The 17,341-nt window shown below is 38.6% G+C and overlaps 1 protein-coding gene across 2 annotated transcripts in view; it reads right to left on the bottom strand.

Annotated features, from left to right (window-relative positions):
• Positions 1-1,978: 1,978 nt before the first annotated feature.
• Positions 1,979-17,341, bottom strand: part of BABAM2 (BRISC and BRCA1 A complex member 2) — a 166,785-nt gene continuing 151,422 nt past the window's right edge. For both annotated transcript variants that reach the window (XM_084283295.1, XM_084283296.1), the window contains exon 12: positions 1,979-5,276. In XM_084283295.1, coding sequence (XP_084139421.1) covers positions 5,213-5,276 — 64 coding nt within the window. In that variant the 3' untranslated portion in view covers positions 1,979-5,212. The remainder of the gene's footprint in view (positions 5,277-17,341) is intronic.

Here is a 17,341-nt window from a genome sequence, read left to right as displayed (position 1 = left end):
CTTGCTTTACTTCCTGTTGTTTAATATTGTATTTATTCTTTATCACTGCAAGAAAAAAAAAAAAAAAGCTTTTTTTTTTTTTTTCTAATTTGCACTGGGGACACATTTGAAGGCCCATATTGTAGACTCAGCAAGTGGCAGGGCAGCCGCCAAACCTCGCTTCCTTTGTTGATTTCTTGATGATATAAGACCTATTTTCAGCAGCCGATCCCAGTCTCCCCCCTGCCTTTTTTTGCTTGGTAACTACCACTTTAGCAAAATGGTGTTTGTGCAGTGCCTTGGAACCAAGAACCGTGCTTTTCAATGTAAGACGGGAAACAGAATAGGAAAAGCAGGACTAAAATCACCCACACGCCATGATTTTTTTCAGGCCATGTGCTTCAAAATATTATTCTGCAAGAACTCAACAATCCTACAGTATATTAGACAGCTAGCCTTTTATTTCATTTATTTCATACAAAGCTAAAATTGCTTGCACGTTTCTGATATTTGCATTGCTTTCCCCCAGTACAAAGTTTGAAATTACGCTCTGAATCTACACGAGTCAGTGGAAAAAAAATGAGAACCCCCCTGTACTGATGATGTGCATTGTTCAGACTGCTACTGGCTTTGCCCACCAACGGGACAAAATCTATTGTTTCAAAGTGCAAACAGGAAAAGATACAACTCGATCAATGGTTTACGGCGGTGCAGGCTTCCTTCGGAATACCCTTTCCCCCTGCTGCCGCTAAGATGTGCATTAAACTAAGATTCAGTGCAAAAAATGCATGCGATGCCATCAACGTGACTGTCGGCTCCTTCCTGGCAAGCACTGGAGTGTTTCCTCACAATGATTCTGTTGTGGAGAATACAATGCTAAGCTTAATAAATAAAAACACTCCCTACAGTCAGGCTGATGTTTTTTACAGCAAACCATCCCACATTTCATGTAGGCCCAGAAGACACTGGCAAACACCAGCGTGCTTTGTTAAAAAGAAAAACCCTGCGCTTGCTAAAAATAGCAGCAACTAGGAAGAAGAAAACAAGACTGTCCCGGAACATCAGACACCGGGAGATGGAAACTGCAAAGGAGATGACTTAAGGGATTTTCAGCACCATTTAAGACATTCAAAACAGTGTTACCTTTGGGTTAACGAGCATTACACTACACCCGCTGCAGAGAGGTAAGTAATTTAAGGGAAGAGCATTCACCTGCCGTCTGTTCTGTCACAGATTTCATTTGCTTCACAGGGCAAGGACGGCAGCCTGTAATTAAGCCGTGGCCAGGAGCTGTGTCCGAAGCTTGGTACCTTCCTGTAGCACGCCTGTCTCACAAAGCTGGAAGGGCGAGAAATTAGATAGAGGGCTCCACGCAGCGCTGCCCTTTCATCTTCACGTATGGCTGCCACTCAGACTCAGTATTAGAAATGGATTTCGGTCCAGCAGGAGCGGCCCTCACGTGCTCCTGCAGGTTCCTACCGCCTCCCCTCGCTCAGGCTGCTGATGCAGACGGAGCCGGCTAAGCAGCAGCCCCTACTTACTACCTGAGCGGGTTTTTGACCTCTCTTAAAAGCCCAGTCCTGTAGCAGGGAGCTCTGCTGGAGGGAGACTGACCAGCCCCATTCCATCCCTTCCTGCGTGAGAAGTCTCCTCCTGTGAAATCACCTGAAGAAGGACTCATGGCACCGCGCTTCAGCGCAGACTTCAGTCTCCTGACTGATTCACCAGGGATGCTGATTGCCGTAAGTGCCAGACAGGATGAGAGCAAGAAAATACACAGAAAAAAACATGCTTAGTAAGGCTTTAACAATGCGTAGGAGATCTCTGCTAATTCTAGCAATGATTTTTTTTTTTCTGAAAAACTGAGTCAAGTTTACTCCATATATGAATGGGAGGATGTTCAAGGATGCAGATGTTGCTGAATCAGCAAACAAAGCAAGCTGATCAACAAAGCAATGACCAGCGCGACAAAGATCAATGAAGGCCAAACCACACACAATATTGTTAACTTTTATTTATTCTTCCAGCTGCTTGTCCAGTCTTTTCAGCAAGTTCACAAAAAAAAACTAACTCAGAATCCAAAAGTTTTGGTATTACCTCTAGCACAGTGGATGCAATGCATTCAGAGGAATAAAGGCTCGACCCTTACATCTACACTTTGAAAGACTGTCAGAAAGTTGTACACTGATGGGGAAGAGTAAATACAGGCTTACTGCATTTTATCACTTAAAACCATGGCAGAGTAGAAATGAGGCTATTCCATATGCTCGTAACATTGCTATTTTTCTCCTGTTTTGTTGTCCTAAGAAACCACAGGAATCAGTTCAGGTCCAACTGCTCCTTTTAATTGCATATATCACATTATAGGAGAGAAAGAGCTGAAAGTTTCACCTCCATTGGAGTGGCCATAATGGCTATTATCAGAAAACAGAACGTAACAGAGTTAACTCCACCTTATCAGATTACAGCTCCTGTGGCTAACTTAAATTGCTTCAACCCATATTTGATTTGATATGAAATTATTCAGACTAACTCTCCTTTCTGATTTAGCATTTATACATAATCTTCCTTCTGAAGAGAAGAGCTCACTCGTTTCCATGTCCTTCCTCCTAACGCCCCACGTATCTTGGTCTAACACCCACAAACCAACCTGAGAACGATCAGGAAGGGCTCCATACACTACTACTGGATGTGTCAAAGAGTGCAGGTTGGTTTTGAAATAAATAAAATGTTCATTCAGAGCAAGCAAAATGCCTTTTTTTTCTAACCTGAAAATTGTTAGGCTTGCAGACTTTATCTCAAACACAAACAGACCAGTTTCTCAACCCTTCTACCTCGTTTTTTTTTGGCCAAATAGTACCAGTTGCAAGAGGCAAAATTAAAACTGAAACCATTGGCTCATTTCCATACATGCTAGTGAAAAGTTGGTATCACGCTATTGAATAACATGAGGAATCCTTGATTTAGGCTTTTTATATCCTCAAAGTCCTCTCTTACGTGGCTTTTGGAACATGCAGACCTCAGTACTAAAGTAGTCTGGAATTCTGAGGATTGAGGTGAAGGATGCATTTTTGGTTGAAAATGTGCACTCACTCTGAAGAGTGCAACTCCTTTTGCATCATTTTGGAACTGCTAGCCTTTGAAAGATATAGAGGAAACACCATGTTCATGGGGCAGTCTGAATCCAAGAAAGTGCAGTAAAATGTAAGGTTCCAGGGATCTACTGATGCAACTTAAGTTTGTTTTTTGTTTTTCCTTTTGAAGGTACTAGAGATTGTTACTATAAGACTGTGAATGCTTTTCCTTAGCTGTCCTCCTTTTCCCTCCCAATTCACAACAGTTAGCTTATTCTTGAGTGAGAGGCTTTGATTTTTACCTGAAGAAATGCAGATTTGAGATTGTCCCAATACACTAAACAATGCCAGTTTTCAGTCATTTGAGGTTGTTCAGCTATGTCTTTGCTCAACACACGAAGCCATTACCCTCCACATCTGCTGTAAGACTTGGTTTGCATGCAAAAGCCTAATGCAATGCCTCCACAGGGAGAATTCAGCCTCAGACCTTTGGTGCTGATTATAGCCCTCAGATAATGCAGCAGCAGTCACATGGAGATGGGTCACAGGACAGAACATGAACATGTCCCCTTTCTCAGTAGATTTGCAGAAACAACTCTGATTTTTTTTTGCAGCTTAATTTCCAGCCAAGAAGTTCAGTATTAAACATATACTACAATTTTGCCTATAAACTAGCTAAAAAAACCTGTAGTTTCTAGAGGCAACTAATTTGCATAATTTTTAATTATTAAGCTTCACTGCTCAAGACCCATCCATATCCCCTAGGTGGACATTCCACTGGAAAACACTAATTCTGATGTGAAATAACGAGTTTTAGAAAGGGTAGAACACTGCCAATCAATTAATTTGATGAGATTTCATTACATGAGCAGATAGCAGTGATATGGTGAATAATTTCAAATTAAATGTTTTTCAGTACCACTGTATCATCTGCATCCTATTCATGTAGTTCCTTATATTTAGCAGAAGTGGGGCACATTTTCCACGTGCCATTTATAAGCAATGCAGACCGTTAACTTCATTCCTTACTGGAAAGTCCCCTGGTCTATTTACAAATTAATTCGGGAAAGTGACACCGTGACCGTTAGCCCTAACTGGTGCGCCTGACACAAGCATGAAAGAAAGGATGAATAGGTGGAATTTTGCTTTTGGCATTTCAGAAATAGGGAAGGTAATGTTTCCAGTTATATACACTTAAAGTTATTTCTGAGAAGACATGCTGAACTTAAGCATTAAGCTGAATATCTGTAACCCTACATTATTTCATTAGTTATTTTCCAAGACATCATTCACTCGTTCATTGAAAGTTTTCTTCTTAGCAGTATTTATCTTACTTGGAAAAATTATAGGTCTATGAAAGCATTATTTTGTTATACCAATTTATATAACCAGCTCTATGAGCATTTGTACTAGAGCACTAAAACTTTTTCATAAAAGCAATGGGAGTTCATTAGTAAAACACTGAAAGTGTGCAACTGGAAATAAAAACAAAGCATAAAAGCACAGCATTTAATATAAGATGAGCTTTCAACTGAAATAATAATAATAAAAAAAACCCAGCTCCAAACCCGTGCCATATTAATATCAGACTAACTTGAAAGGCACTGAAAATTGAACTGTGCAACTCGTATTCATACCTGTGAGAGTAACAACCACAGTGAGATGCCAACATCCAAGGCAGAATACGGCACTGTACAGTCCATTAGGCATTTCTGGTACATACGGCAGTTTTAGATTTTCTCAGGATAAGCTGGAAATGTTAACTAAATATACAAATTTCACAAATTTCTGTGAAAAAAAAGTAATAATCCAATTAATACCCTCTGAAGACAAGCAAACAAGGCATGACATACAGGACACTGTTGGCACCAGAAAATGTTATCACATCAAAACACGTGCTTTTAAATTTAATCCAGTAGATACATGAAGGAATGGCAGTGGCAGAGGCAAAGGGATGGGATGAATATCAAACACTCAGTTTTGAGCGTGCTAGCTGAGGTCATCAATTCGTAAATCTGACAAAAACTGAAGCCAGCAAATCCATTTCAGAGGTTAGAAAGTAGCAAGCCAGTCCAGCCCGTTTCCAGGAATTCTTCTTGTGTGCTGATACGTGTAGACTGAAGAGCTCTGTCCAGTATCATCTCAATGCCCGAGGCTACCTAAAGCTTTCCATTAGCAAACGCTGCCTCCTGGAACTGAGGGACAAATGTCTTGAAATAGGCCCTAGTGAGAAAAAAAAAAAAAAAAAAAAAAAAAAAGAGAGAAAATTCATGGTTAGGAGGGAGTGTATGGTGTATGTAGGTAGCCAAAGTTTTAACAAAGAGAAGCATGAAGTTGCAGTGTTCAGCCCGTTATTAGAACTCATAAACGGGTAGCGCTTTTCTCACAAGTGTTCAGCTCAGAGCAGACCCATATACTGCAGCTTTCTCCATCCAACAGTACTTTGTTCTTCAGTGGCCTCACCACAAACAACACGTCACACCTCTTACTGTGGTCGCCATCGCAACTTTAGGCTGCCAGGACAGCCTGATCCAGCGCCCATAGTTCATCCAGTGCAAAGTTCCAGAAATAAACTCTGCTATGCACTGGAAAATATACCTTTGAAAGGCTGTAGAGGTGAGAAATTCTTGGAGAAGTCCTAAGTGTGGTTATGCCTGCAGCATTTTATATCAGCTTTTTTGATACAGTTGATGTTTATCATGCTTCTAGGATAATAATGTCATTTTCTGTGTTAAAAAGAAAGCTTCACATATGGCAACAAAGGCCCAAAGACAGCCAAGTCAGAGGAGCAGCAGAAACATGAGGAAAAGTCAGAATACATACAGAAGATAAGCTCTTCATCTGTCTCCGTACAGCAACCTCGACGCAATACAGCGTCATCGCTGATGCCAGTAGTTTATATAAGATGTAGAGAATAAATACTAACACTTTGGAGGAACTCTAATTCCTTTCAGTAGACACTGAAATTCAGAACATTACTCTAAAAATTAAGATGTGCTTTGTATGCTTTGGATCTCGGTCTATCTTCTTTACAAATAATTGAGTGACTCATAAGTCCATAAAATGAGCTGATCTGAAGTATCCAAAATTGAGTTTGAATTGTACCTTTGAGTTTATTGCACTGAAGTACTCAGCTGTGTACTGAACACATTTGTATGCCTCCATGATGCCCTTTACTTGCATGTTGTATTAGAAGCTGCTTCACCTTGCTGCCTTTGCTTTTAGCCTACTGCTTCTGCACTGAACTTTCACTTTCTCTATTTTTTTCTCATTTGGTTTTCTGTTCATATCACTGATCTTTATAAATTTCTGCACAAGAAGAACCTCCTCCCATTCACCCCACCAAAAAAGAAACATCTGAAGCGAGGATAGCTGCAGTCATTCAGCTGCATGTTCATTATGTTACTGATTTTTCTGCTTGCATACCTCCTGAAGCAAACATACGCTGATCATCTTCACTATCAATCACAATCTGCATTTCATAATCTGGGTAAAGTTTTGGCAAATCACTGAACACCAGTCATACCTCCTCACATCTCAAAATGTTGCAAGATCACAAAAGAGAACGCTTCCCTCTCTTTGTGATGTTGTGCCTCGCAAATTAATTTAAAAAAATAGCTACAGTCAGCTTTTGTACAAAAGCTGTAAACACACAAGAAATGCCATCCAAAGGTTAAAGAGCAATATAAAGTAAAAGCAATTCTGGACTGAGGAGTTGAGACTGGAAATGGAAAAGGAAAGAGGGACAACCAGTACACAAATTTTATAGCATACCCAGATTGTTATGTGTATTTATAGAATACACTTTGATTTATGGAATCAAAGTTCAGAAAGCAGCCCTCGTAAATTATGCCCACAGAAGTGATTGTTCATACAGGCACATGCATACATAAACCAGTTAAGATGGTAATCTGATCTTAACAATTGAATGCAAAATCTGTATTTGTGTTCTTACAGCATACGTTTGAAACTGTAGCCTTTGTATGGCCCGGTCAGCTCTACATCATTTTGCCAGCTCAAGGAGCATCGCTTGCGCAACGTCAACCACAGGATCTATCATCCTTTTATTTCTCCTCGCATTATCTGTCCTAGCATTTAATTATATTTCCTCTGCTTGCTTATTTTAACTAGCTTCTTCCTTCCCCTTTGAGTGCTTCTTTGCAGACTCTTCTTCCATGCACATGTTCTTCTCACTGCCTCAGTAAATGTTACTTAAATCTTCCCTCTTACATTTTCCTAAACTGTAAAAATTCTTAATCATTAAATGGGATATTAGCTGGAGTATTTGCCTACCTTTTCTTTCTTCTCTGAAACACATCATTTATAGCATTTTGGTGCTTTGCATTAATTTACTGTGTTGTATTTCAATCACCTTTCTCTTAGATAAATTCCAAAAATGAATACCACATCATACACACTCCCACACCATCATTATCTATACCAATATCCTCTCTGTTCACTGGTTCCTGCAGTAGAGCTTGTATCCTTTGCTGCAATACTAAATCAAACACCTCCTTACATTCTGATCAAATGTACTATTTCAAGGAGAGTGTTACTTCACTGGTAGTTTGTATGAACCTCTTGGAGATGTTATACATACTGCAAAAATTACTTCAGTACTTCATAATTTGTAAATGTCTACTTTTTTCTTTCCATACTCTAAAGTATATGCTTGAGTTTCTCTTATTTGTGGTCTTTTCCAGACTGAAACAAGTGTAGTATCAAATGCTTAGCTGGGATATGTTCCTCCACTTCTGCCCCTCTCGAGTGCTGCCCAGGTATCTGAGATTAAAGAAATTTTGGAAAAAAAACATTTGGATAATTATAGTTCATCACACACACAAAGAAGAAAGAAGAAGAACCTGTAAAGAGATCCAAAAGAACAAAATACTTCATAGAATTGTATTAGCTATGGCATATTTAATCAGCTGAAGGGGAAAAAAGGGGAAGTACGAGAAAGGAGGTTAAACTGCTTTGGTATTAACGATGGCTGCATACAGGGAAGGAATGGCAAATGTTGCAGCGTATAAAAGTAACAAGACTTACTTTGAGTACATACGATGGAGTGGAACAGGCAACAGGGACATTACTTACTATTAGAGTTCACTGGGATTTTCTTTAAATCACATGGCTTTTTCAATGGAAAATTGCATTTTTGCCCAGTTGAGAGCATTTTTGTGGAAATGCTACTGACATTTCATCAGGAGAAGAAAGAAAAGAATGAGGTACTTTGGTTTGGGTTGACCTGAGAAGAGATATCCTGATTTGTAGAACTAAGCCTAAACATTGAATCAGTTTGATGTTAACCTGCTTATCTGCAATTCAGCATCTCACAGATGATGCACCTAGTCACACAGACAAGGCCCCCGTGCATCAGAAGAGACAGAAGTATGAAGATATTAGCAGAAGTAATCTCTTCAAAGGACCCAGTCCACGGCAAGAATGATGGGATAAATCATCAGTATTTCTGCTTCCAGGAGGCATTGTGCTACTGCTAGGAGATGAAGTAGTGTCACAACTGCATTTTCTTTACATGTTCCAGGCAATTTTTTATTATTATTTTTTTTAAGAACTTTTTCCTTTCATCTTAAGTTTGGCAGAAATATATACTAAAACATTATAATTTCCAGTAAAATGGAAACGCTGACTGCAGAAATTCCTAGTAAATAGGACCAGAACAAACACCTCTTACTACCTGACAATGGCCAAGTTTCATTTGCCAATCAACTGGTTCTGAGGTCAAAGCGTACACATTTCCACACAAACGTGAACTTATTACTTCACACAGCCACGGACATATTATTTCACAGTTGATTACGAAATATCATTTTAAAAAACATTTTCAAAAGGACAATACACTAACAGACTGTATGACAAGGGCCTCTCTCACATGGACTACTATTCCTTTTATAAAGGTTTATGCTTTAAAATGGTAAGAACATTTATACTCTAGCATCCTGTGGATATAGGCAAAGAGAAACTGGGAACGTAAATGCAAACTTTGGAAAAAGATTCATTGCTCATATCCTACTCACACAAATTTATACCCTCAGTAACTTTCATCTGTGCCATATCACAGGAATTTACATACAAATCTTTTTTTTTTTTTTTTTGTTTCAGACACATTGCTACAAGATACTTTCAAGTACTTCAGAAGTGTTTCAAAATTATTATTTTTACATCTGCTAGTACAGTTTGCCATTTCTAGACAAGAGCTATTAAAAATAATTCAGTAATTTGTGTACCTGTTGAATCACACTGGAGATGGAGAAAGCAAGCTTTGCTTCATGATCTATGGTTCCTCTGGGCTGTCTCATATGGCAGAAAACAGCTTTTGATCAATGCTTTTTCTCCTTTTCAGGAAACACTGAGCTCCTTGTTTCTCCTACTTTACTCTACCATATTCTCAGTGGGTCTGCATTGCAATGACCTTACACCAAGCTAAGAACAACTGCATAAAATGCTCCTTCAAGTACAGAGAAACTGGTTTGCACTAAACCCACAGGTATTTTATACACAAGTGTTGAGTACAATGGTTCTGTATCCCTCTCATAATGGTTTAGATCTTAGCTTAAACAGTGTTTAAAGTGTTGTTTTCTTTTCAGCTTAAAGTGGGTGCCAATCTTCATACGCATACAGGCACACGTCTAACTCTTTGTCGAATGTCTTACTGTAAGAAGCCATTGTTTTTTGTCTATTTGTTTCTGTTCCCTCAAATGGTCATTTTCCAAGTTCAAGGTAGTAAGTTATGGGGTTTCTATGGAAATTTCTCTTTGGCACTCCAGAAAACAACACGTTTTGCTGTAGTTAACCACTATATACACTTGATACGGTACATTGAATTTCAGGTGCTATGCTCAAGGACATCTGCTGAGAGTAAAGCACTTATCTTTTCTTCACCTTATTATCCAGTAGAAAGAAAGTCTTGCTATTGTAAATGGTAAGTATCTAAAAGAGGGGAGAATTGGATCACTTGTTGTTTACTTGTTTCTAGTGATATAAAACACTGACTGTGGTGCAACGTCTCCAGAAGCCCATGCGTATGTCTAAATCTAAGGGTAAGGGCTTGCAGTGCTTAAGACATACTTGACTCAGAATTCACATTGCTTTTGTGAAATTTCCCTCTAATTGTAATGTTTTTCCAGCATAACTTAGTGCTGGATTTTTAAAATTTAGTTGGTAGTTTTTTAGTTCATTGACCATTTGATAATACTTTTTGCCTTCAGATTCCTGAAGAAAATCTTCCTTTAAGATTTTTAAGTTATGCAGTTGTGATCTTCTACCAAACAGCACTTCACATCCCTTTATTGTGAAAGCGTTGTACCACGGTAATGCACTGCTTTCCTTCTGCTACTGTTTTTGTTTGACTGGTGTTATATAACAATAGAAAAGTTGTCTGTGTGTTTCTGTTTCTCTTAAAACCGTCAGGTGGGAAATTCTGAGTCGATTCAAACACAGATTCAAACTCAGTGAGGGAAAAATAGCACACAAAATGCCATACCAATGAGATTTCTGCCTTTTTTTTTTTTTTTTTTTGGTCTAGGAAGGATGTTCATCATGGGGCGATGAATCATCTTCCTAAGTCATTCACAAAATAGACTCCCCTTAAACTCCCCGTTTTAAGTGTGCCAAATTTTCCAAGCAAGCTGGTTTCAAATTCATCCATGCTAGCACTACTGGCTCTCATATGTCTTATATATTTCGGCTCAGGATGTGGGAGTTTCAAGTGCCTTTTCCACCAAGGGATGATTTGAGGAAAAGGAGGAGGGTGAAGTAATCCTGATGGTCCATATCAAGTACAGACTCAGTTGTAAAGCAACATCTACTACCAGCACAACGTATTCCGTCCTTGCACATTCTTCACTGGCAAGTGAAAACCCTTGAGCCAAAATCTTGGGTCTTTTCACAAAGACACATGGGCTGCTATTACTTTCTCTCACCATATCAAGTGTATGCATTGCATTCCTTCTCATCAGAAGAGAGCCTCAAGTTGTTATACTTGGGAGTTGTCCAATTATTGTTTTTGAGAACAAACTTCATTCTTAAATACTATCCATTATTTCAATATTTTAATTCATTCTTGTACAATGTTTTAGTGTCTCCTGTGACTATGGTTTAATTCTGAAAGCATTAGGCTCTGCTTACAGTACAACCTTAGTATACTTAAAAATCATCGTAGCCATTACATTTAATAAATACATCACCTTTCTCCTACTCTAAGCAAGGAATACAGGAAAAAAGTGAGATTCTTCTCCTTAACCTCTTCAAGATTCTGTATCTGATTGGGGCAGCTACTCCATAGTCAGATGGATCTTGGAGTAGTTGTACATAACCCTTTCGGGTCTTCTTCAGGTCTGTAGTGAGGACACCCTTCTCCTCAGCAATCCTCTGCTGTCTGAGTTGTTCAGTAAGGTTAACAGTGAATTTATGCTAGAATATTCTGCAAAAGCAATTATTTGCCCTTGGACTGAGGCAAGGACTAAATTGTAACCCTCTCAGCTGTATTAGATACAGTTGAGACTCCCAGGCATTTACCTCAGCTATTGCCCATTTCTTTTGGAGGAGTTGCAACTCCATGATTTGCATCATTTTGCATCTCGTATTTCTTTCCTTCTGCACCGTAAAGGAACTGCTGCAAGACATCTGCAAGTTTCTTCAAAGCCACAGAACCCTGACAGAAGAACAATCCAGTCCAAAGACAACCGATCTCCATAAATTAGTTAGAACAGCATCGTTCTACCCTCTTCCAACTGAACTGGGTGAAAACAGGAACTAAGAAGGGCGTAGGTCAGAGTAAGGGACAGCCTGAGGCACACCGATGTCTTTGACCTATTCCTCCCAGACTAGTATTATTATGCTGACACTTTGCAATAAAATCTTGTTATATAAATTATTTCTACAGCACAGCCATATTAGAATTATAAAAGAGCTTCTCCAGGCTTTATCATCGTCACCTGATTATTCACTTTTTGAAGTACAAAGTGTTTGCACAGAGTACACATGCATATGTAGCGTGCCTTTGTATTTTTATGTTCCTGTTGCAACTTGTTTTGACACAATGAAAACTTGTTTTGAAAATACTGAACACCTACAACAATCCCTTCTGGGTGCCAGACAACAGGATTTCTTCTCCCGTGACTACACAGGCACAGCCAGCTGGTTTGTTTCATGGAACCTCTAATAATTAATCTCCCGTGTAGAAGACGTTTCCTACAGCTCACCAAATACTAGGATTTGCTGTTTGTTTATAATAGAACAAAGTCAGAGTTGCTAACATTTTTTTTCATCTATTTAGAATGCTCTCCTTTAAAATTCCATTTGTCAGGAGCTACCTAATTCAACATCTTTAGTACTAATTAACAAAAGGAACTTAAATTAATAAATTGCTACCTTAATTCCACCAGTGGGTTTGTATTTAGGTCATATTTCATTTGAGTGCTTATTAGATCCTCAACAGGTGGTTATATTCCTCCTCCTGCATCTCTGTGCCTTGCGTTTAACACTGACTGGAAACCAGTGTTGAAATCTTCTGCAAGACCATTCTTTTAAAAGGCCTCGTACCAATATCATGGCGTAGTTTTGTCTCCTATAAAACTCAGATGCGAGATGTTTAAGCATCTCTGCTGTTTTTACTTTACATAATGCATTAAAAACACATTTTTATTGGGTGAAGCATGTTATGTTGTCTGTTTATTCATGGGTTCTTCCACAGCATTCCTCACAAGGCTAAAGATACATCAGCACTCACAACAGATCAGCACAACGCAAGTCTCCTTGCTCTCTTATGACAGTGGGATAACAGATGATTAATTCTATGCTAGACACTTTATGACACAATCATTACAAGAAAATGGTTGTTCAAACAAATGATCTGACTCTGCAGATCTAAGATACTAAAACAATTTAAGCGGCAGATACTTCTCAGCACAATACCTTTTGGTTGCGTAGTTTGAATCACGCTGTAACAGCCAGACCCACACAATGGATACTCTCCAAGTGGCAAAGGCTCAGGAACTAATCAAAGCCAGGCCTATCGTGGCATGCAGTAGACATCCAAAAAGCAACCGAAATCCTAAATCATCATTTGAATATGAACATCACAAAAATTTATCCAAGCAGAACCGCAGAACAATAAAGATACCTTCCAGGATTTCTTTATCACTCCAAATGTACATAACGATACTTGGCCTGGGTTCATATTTCATATTGAACAAAGCTTCTCGATGCCGTGCTCTTTGGGTTGTGGTTTATAATTTCCTTACTAGGCAGCTTTATCTATAGCAAATATTTTGCTTTTATGTGAAACAATGTTTACAGTTCTCCATTTTATACATCTCCAAAACTGGTGATGCCAAGCAAACATCTGAAGTGTTTATACAACAGCAAAACAATAGCTCAAATTACTGCTACTGGGACTGGCTAAACTCACAAATGCACAAAGGATTCAGCACAGTGCCATTACGCTGCTAGCAATTCTTTCCTGGGTGCCAAAAAAATCATCAAATAATCTCTTTTCCTCTTACAATATTTCCATATTTCTGCCTTTTTTTTTTTTTTTTTCCCCCCAGTCTACTTCCTTTTCCTGTGATTTACCTACACAGACTTTAGTAAACATCTATGGCCACTTCTACCTGGCAGTCTACACAAAGGCACTGACCGTGCATGTAGTTTGAAGGACTGGGCAGTAATCAAGAGCCAACAGAGCTGGAGGTCTGCAGTGGGCAGCTGTCAAAACACTGATTTTTAAAGAAATACTGTTGCCTTCAGCTTGGTTCGTAGTACTATATGACAGAAATTTGTCTGCAAAACTGCAAACAAAACAAAACATGTGTGACCAAAACCATAACAGGAAATCGAAGTAGTAGAACTAGTGAAACTAAATGCGTACCTAAACTTCAAGCATTAAACTTCACTCCAGAAAGCTGTTTTTCTGTGTTTTACTAACAATGCCTATCGCCACTAGAATTTCTTGGGGTTACTGGCATTTTTAATTCAAGTAGCACAGAAAGGTGCAGGAAATAGTTATATTTAGACATATTTTTCAATGGTTTGCTGATTACAGAAATAACAGGTGGGTTTACTCCATATGAAGCAAATAGAAATAAAAATTAAACATTAATTTGGTTGTACACTCCATTTGTGTCTCTGTTCCAAAAAACTATATTGATTTCATAAATAAAGTCAAGAATTCAACATAGCTCTGCTATAAAAATTAAGATGACTCTGCTGCCTAACTTAGCATAAAGCAAAATGAATCTTGACAATCTGTTCGAATAACAAAACCACCATAAATATAACAACCTGACTAAAGGCAAAATATAAAGGAAGGGAGTTTTAGGGAACTGCTGTGGAGCCAGGACTGTAGACCATTATGTAGGCTGGCAATTAATGTTTAGCTTAAAGAAACAGCATAAGTAGGGCTGCCATTTAGCAAAAGATAACTTTAGTTCCAAGAATGTACATGTTCCTGAAGGCATGAAACCCTACTGGCAATTACAGATGAAAATTAAGGCTACTGGACATAATCAACTGAATTCGTTAACAAAACTAGCAATTTTCTGAATCATCTGGAAATCAAGATTTTGGGGTTTATTCCCTTACTAGTTTCTGACAGATATATATTTGGGAATTTACAGAAACGTATGGCACAGAATCATCCCACAGACAGAGTCCCGAGCCACATACAGCAAAACAAATCTCTGCTTTAAACCAGTTTTATCAATGCCTTCTGCTTGCCAGTTCAAGAGATAAACATTTCACTTCCTTCACCTTCTCCACAATGTATATAAATAGCCTTGCTTCAGTCAGATGAAGGCTCGTGGTCTTAGATCATAGCAACTTTGCTTCTGCTTTCTCAACTTCCATTTTCCCTGCGGGCATTACTCAGTGCTTGGGGTACCAAGTGTCTGCGGAGACGGGAGATGCTGGAATCTTTCTGTCACAGACAGCCCAGTCACCCCGTTTCCTTGCCTGTGGATCATGAGAACAATATTCCAAGGACATCATGGAAAAATTCAATCTTTGTAGAGTCTTTCTAAACATAGTGCAAATTCATGTGAAATTTCCAGTCCTATGAGCTACTATGTGATAAGCCTGCTCTATTTTTCCTATTTGCTGAAGAGCCATAGGCTTATTGTTCCGTTCCAGGTAAAGGTTAACTTCTTACTGAAACACTGTTTAAGACACCTCCTATTTCCTCCTATATAGGTTACATAAATGCACACGGAGCAACACTGCTGCAGAACAATTATTTAGTACATTATTTAGTGTTGATGCCAGACCGTGCAACTAAGAACCTCTTCTAAATATAAAAGGCAGGGTGAAGAACAAGATGGAAAAAGGAGGGTGAAAAGCAGGGAAAGTGTTAGTAGCAGCAGAGAGCAGAAAAGACTGGGCAAAACCCCCACTCAGGAGTGAGGCTTGTAAGGCAAGACAACAAATAGAAAGATTCAAGAAGCGAGGAGGTCACAGAAATAATAAGAGAACTTGAATGATCTGTAAGAGGATCCCTCACTTTTAATTCAGCAGCAGAAATGAAGGGTTACACCACAGATGTATCTGTAAGGAGTCTGACAACTAGCATCCCTGAAAACAAAGTTTGCTGGCAGGTGAAAGTTGCGATTTCATCATGCTATGCACTTTGCTTTGCCAGATCGCTTATCAAAAGGGGCCGAAGGCAACATACCAAAACATAAAAGAATCCTCCCTGGATATTCATTAGGACAAACCAGTCAGAAGGAAAGGGAGATGCCGAACAGCTGTGATTATAAAAAATATATTTAAAATAAAAGCTATTTCTGTTCTTCGCTTATAAGACACACGCTTGACTATTAGAAGTCAGAGAAAACTATCAAAAGGTCAGAGATCTCTCCGAATTGGGAAAACAGGCAGGAAAAAACTCTTAACACTTGTATATAAAAGTAGAATAATGCCAACCAAAAATGAAGTTGAAGGACAAATTAGCTGAGCCCCCTCCAAATAAAAAATAGTCAAATACTACAAAAGTCATTCAGGAAAAAAAAAAATGCTCAGAAGAAATGAAGTCACAAAGAATAAATGAAACTATTTTTGCATCTAAGTTCACCACAGAGGTGCTTAAAGAGTTTACCACACCAGAATCCTTCTTTACAAGGGACATACTGAAAGATTTGACTCATGCAGAAATGTCAGCCAAAAAGGTAAAGAACAAAGCAACAAAATACACACACGGAAATCAGCAGACCCAGATGATATTCACACCCAACAGTTCTAAAGAAATTCAAGTGTGAGAAAGTTAAACTCTCAAATAGCTTAAAACCTCCTGCTTAAAACAGCTTGGTACCAGAGAAGTGTGATGTCAATTAAAAATAAGGTCTGAGATAAGGAGTTGCCTTATGAATTAGTAGAAAATATTTTAAAGAAACTATAAAATTATAAGAAGTCGAGAATTAGTGGACTTAAATAAATATGATACATTGGATAGGAGTCAAATTCATACTTCACAAATCTCTGATCTTCTTAAGGTATGAAAAACACGTGGACAAGTGATATACACTGCTTGGCTTTCCAACAGGCATGTGGGAAGGTTTTTCAATGTTTTTTAAAAAAGTGAATTGCTGCAGCAGGAGAAAAGATCCATGAGTGGATAAACAGCAGGCCAAGATAAGGAAAAAAAAGATAGGAATGAATGATGAGTTCTCTCAGGGTAAAGTCACCTGAGAACTACACCAGAAAGGGGTGTTTTCACCTGTGTTGTTCAACATATTCCTAGCATGACCTGCAAAATTGAGCAAAAGAAGATGGCAAAGTTTGCTAATGGTAACAATTCCATCAGGGAAGGAAAAATGAGAGCTAATTATGAGGAGCTACAGATGGTTCACACAATAATGGGAGACTGGGCGATAAAATACCAGGCAAAAAGTGAATACTTACAAACATTACAGGCAGATATGTGAGGAAAAAACCTTAGTTTTACATACACAAAAACCAGAGTCTCTCAAATACAGATAAGGAGATCTTGGTGTTAAAATGTCAGCATAATGCTCTGTGCACAGAAAAGCAAGGCAAACATTAGAACTGGGATAAATAGTAAACCAGCCAATACCACTACATCATCATATAAATGTATGGTGAACATACCATGAGTCACATGCAGTCCTCTATCTCAGACAGAATACAACAAAGAGTAAAGTTATAAGGATGTAGAACAAGGGCAATCAGAAATATGGGGAAAAGTGAACAGAGTAGGAGAAATGACGACACAAAAGATGTGAAAAGGCTCATAAAACATAAACAGTATGAAGGGGATC

This window comes from Netta rufina (assembly GCF_964035555.1).
Source record: "Netta rufina genome assembly, chromosome: 3".
In the NCBI taxonomy this organism is placed as follows: Eukaryota; Metazoa; Chordata; class Aves; order Anseriformes; family Anatidae; genus Netta; species Netta rufina.
Note: the sequence above shows the minus strand (reverse complement) of the source record. Positions and strands in the feature narration are given on the sequence as shown.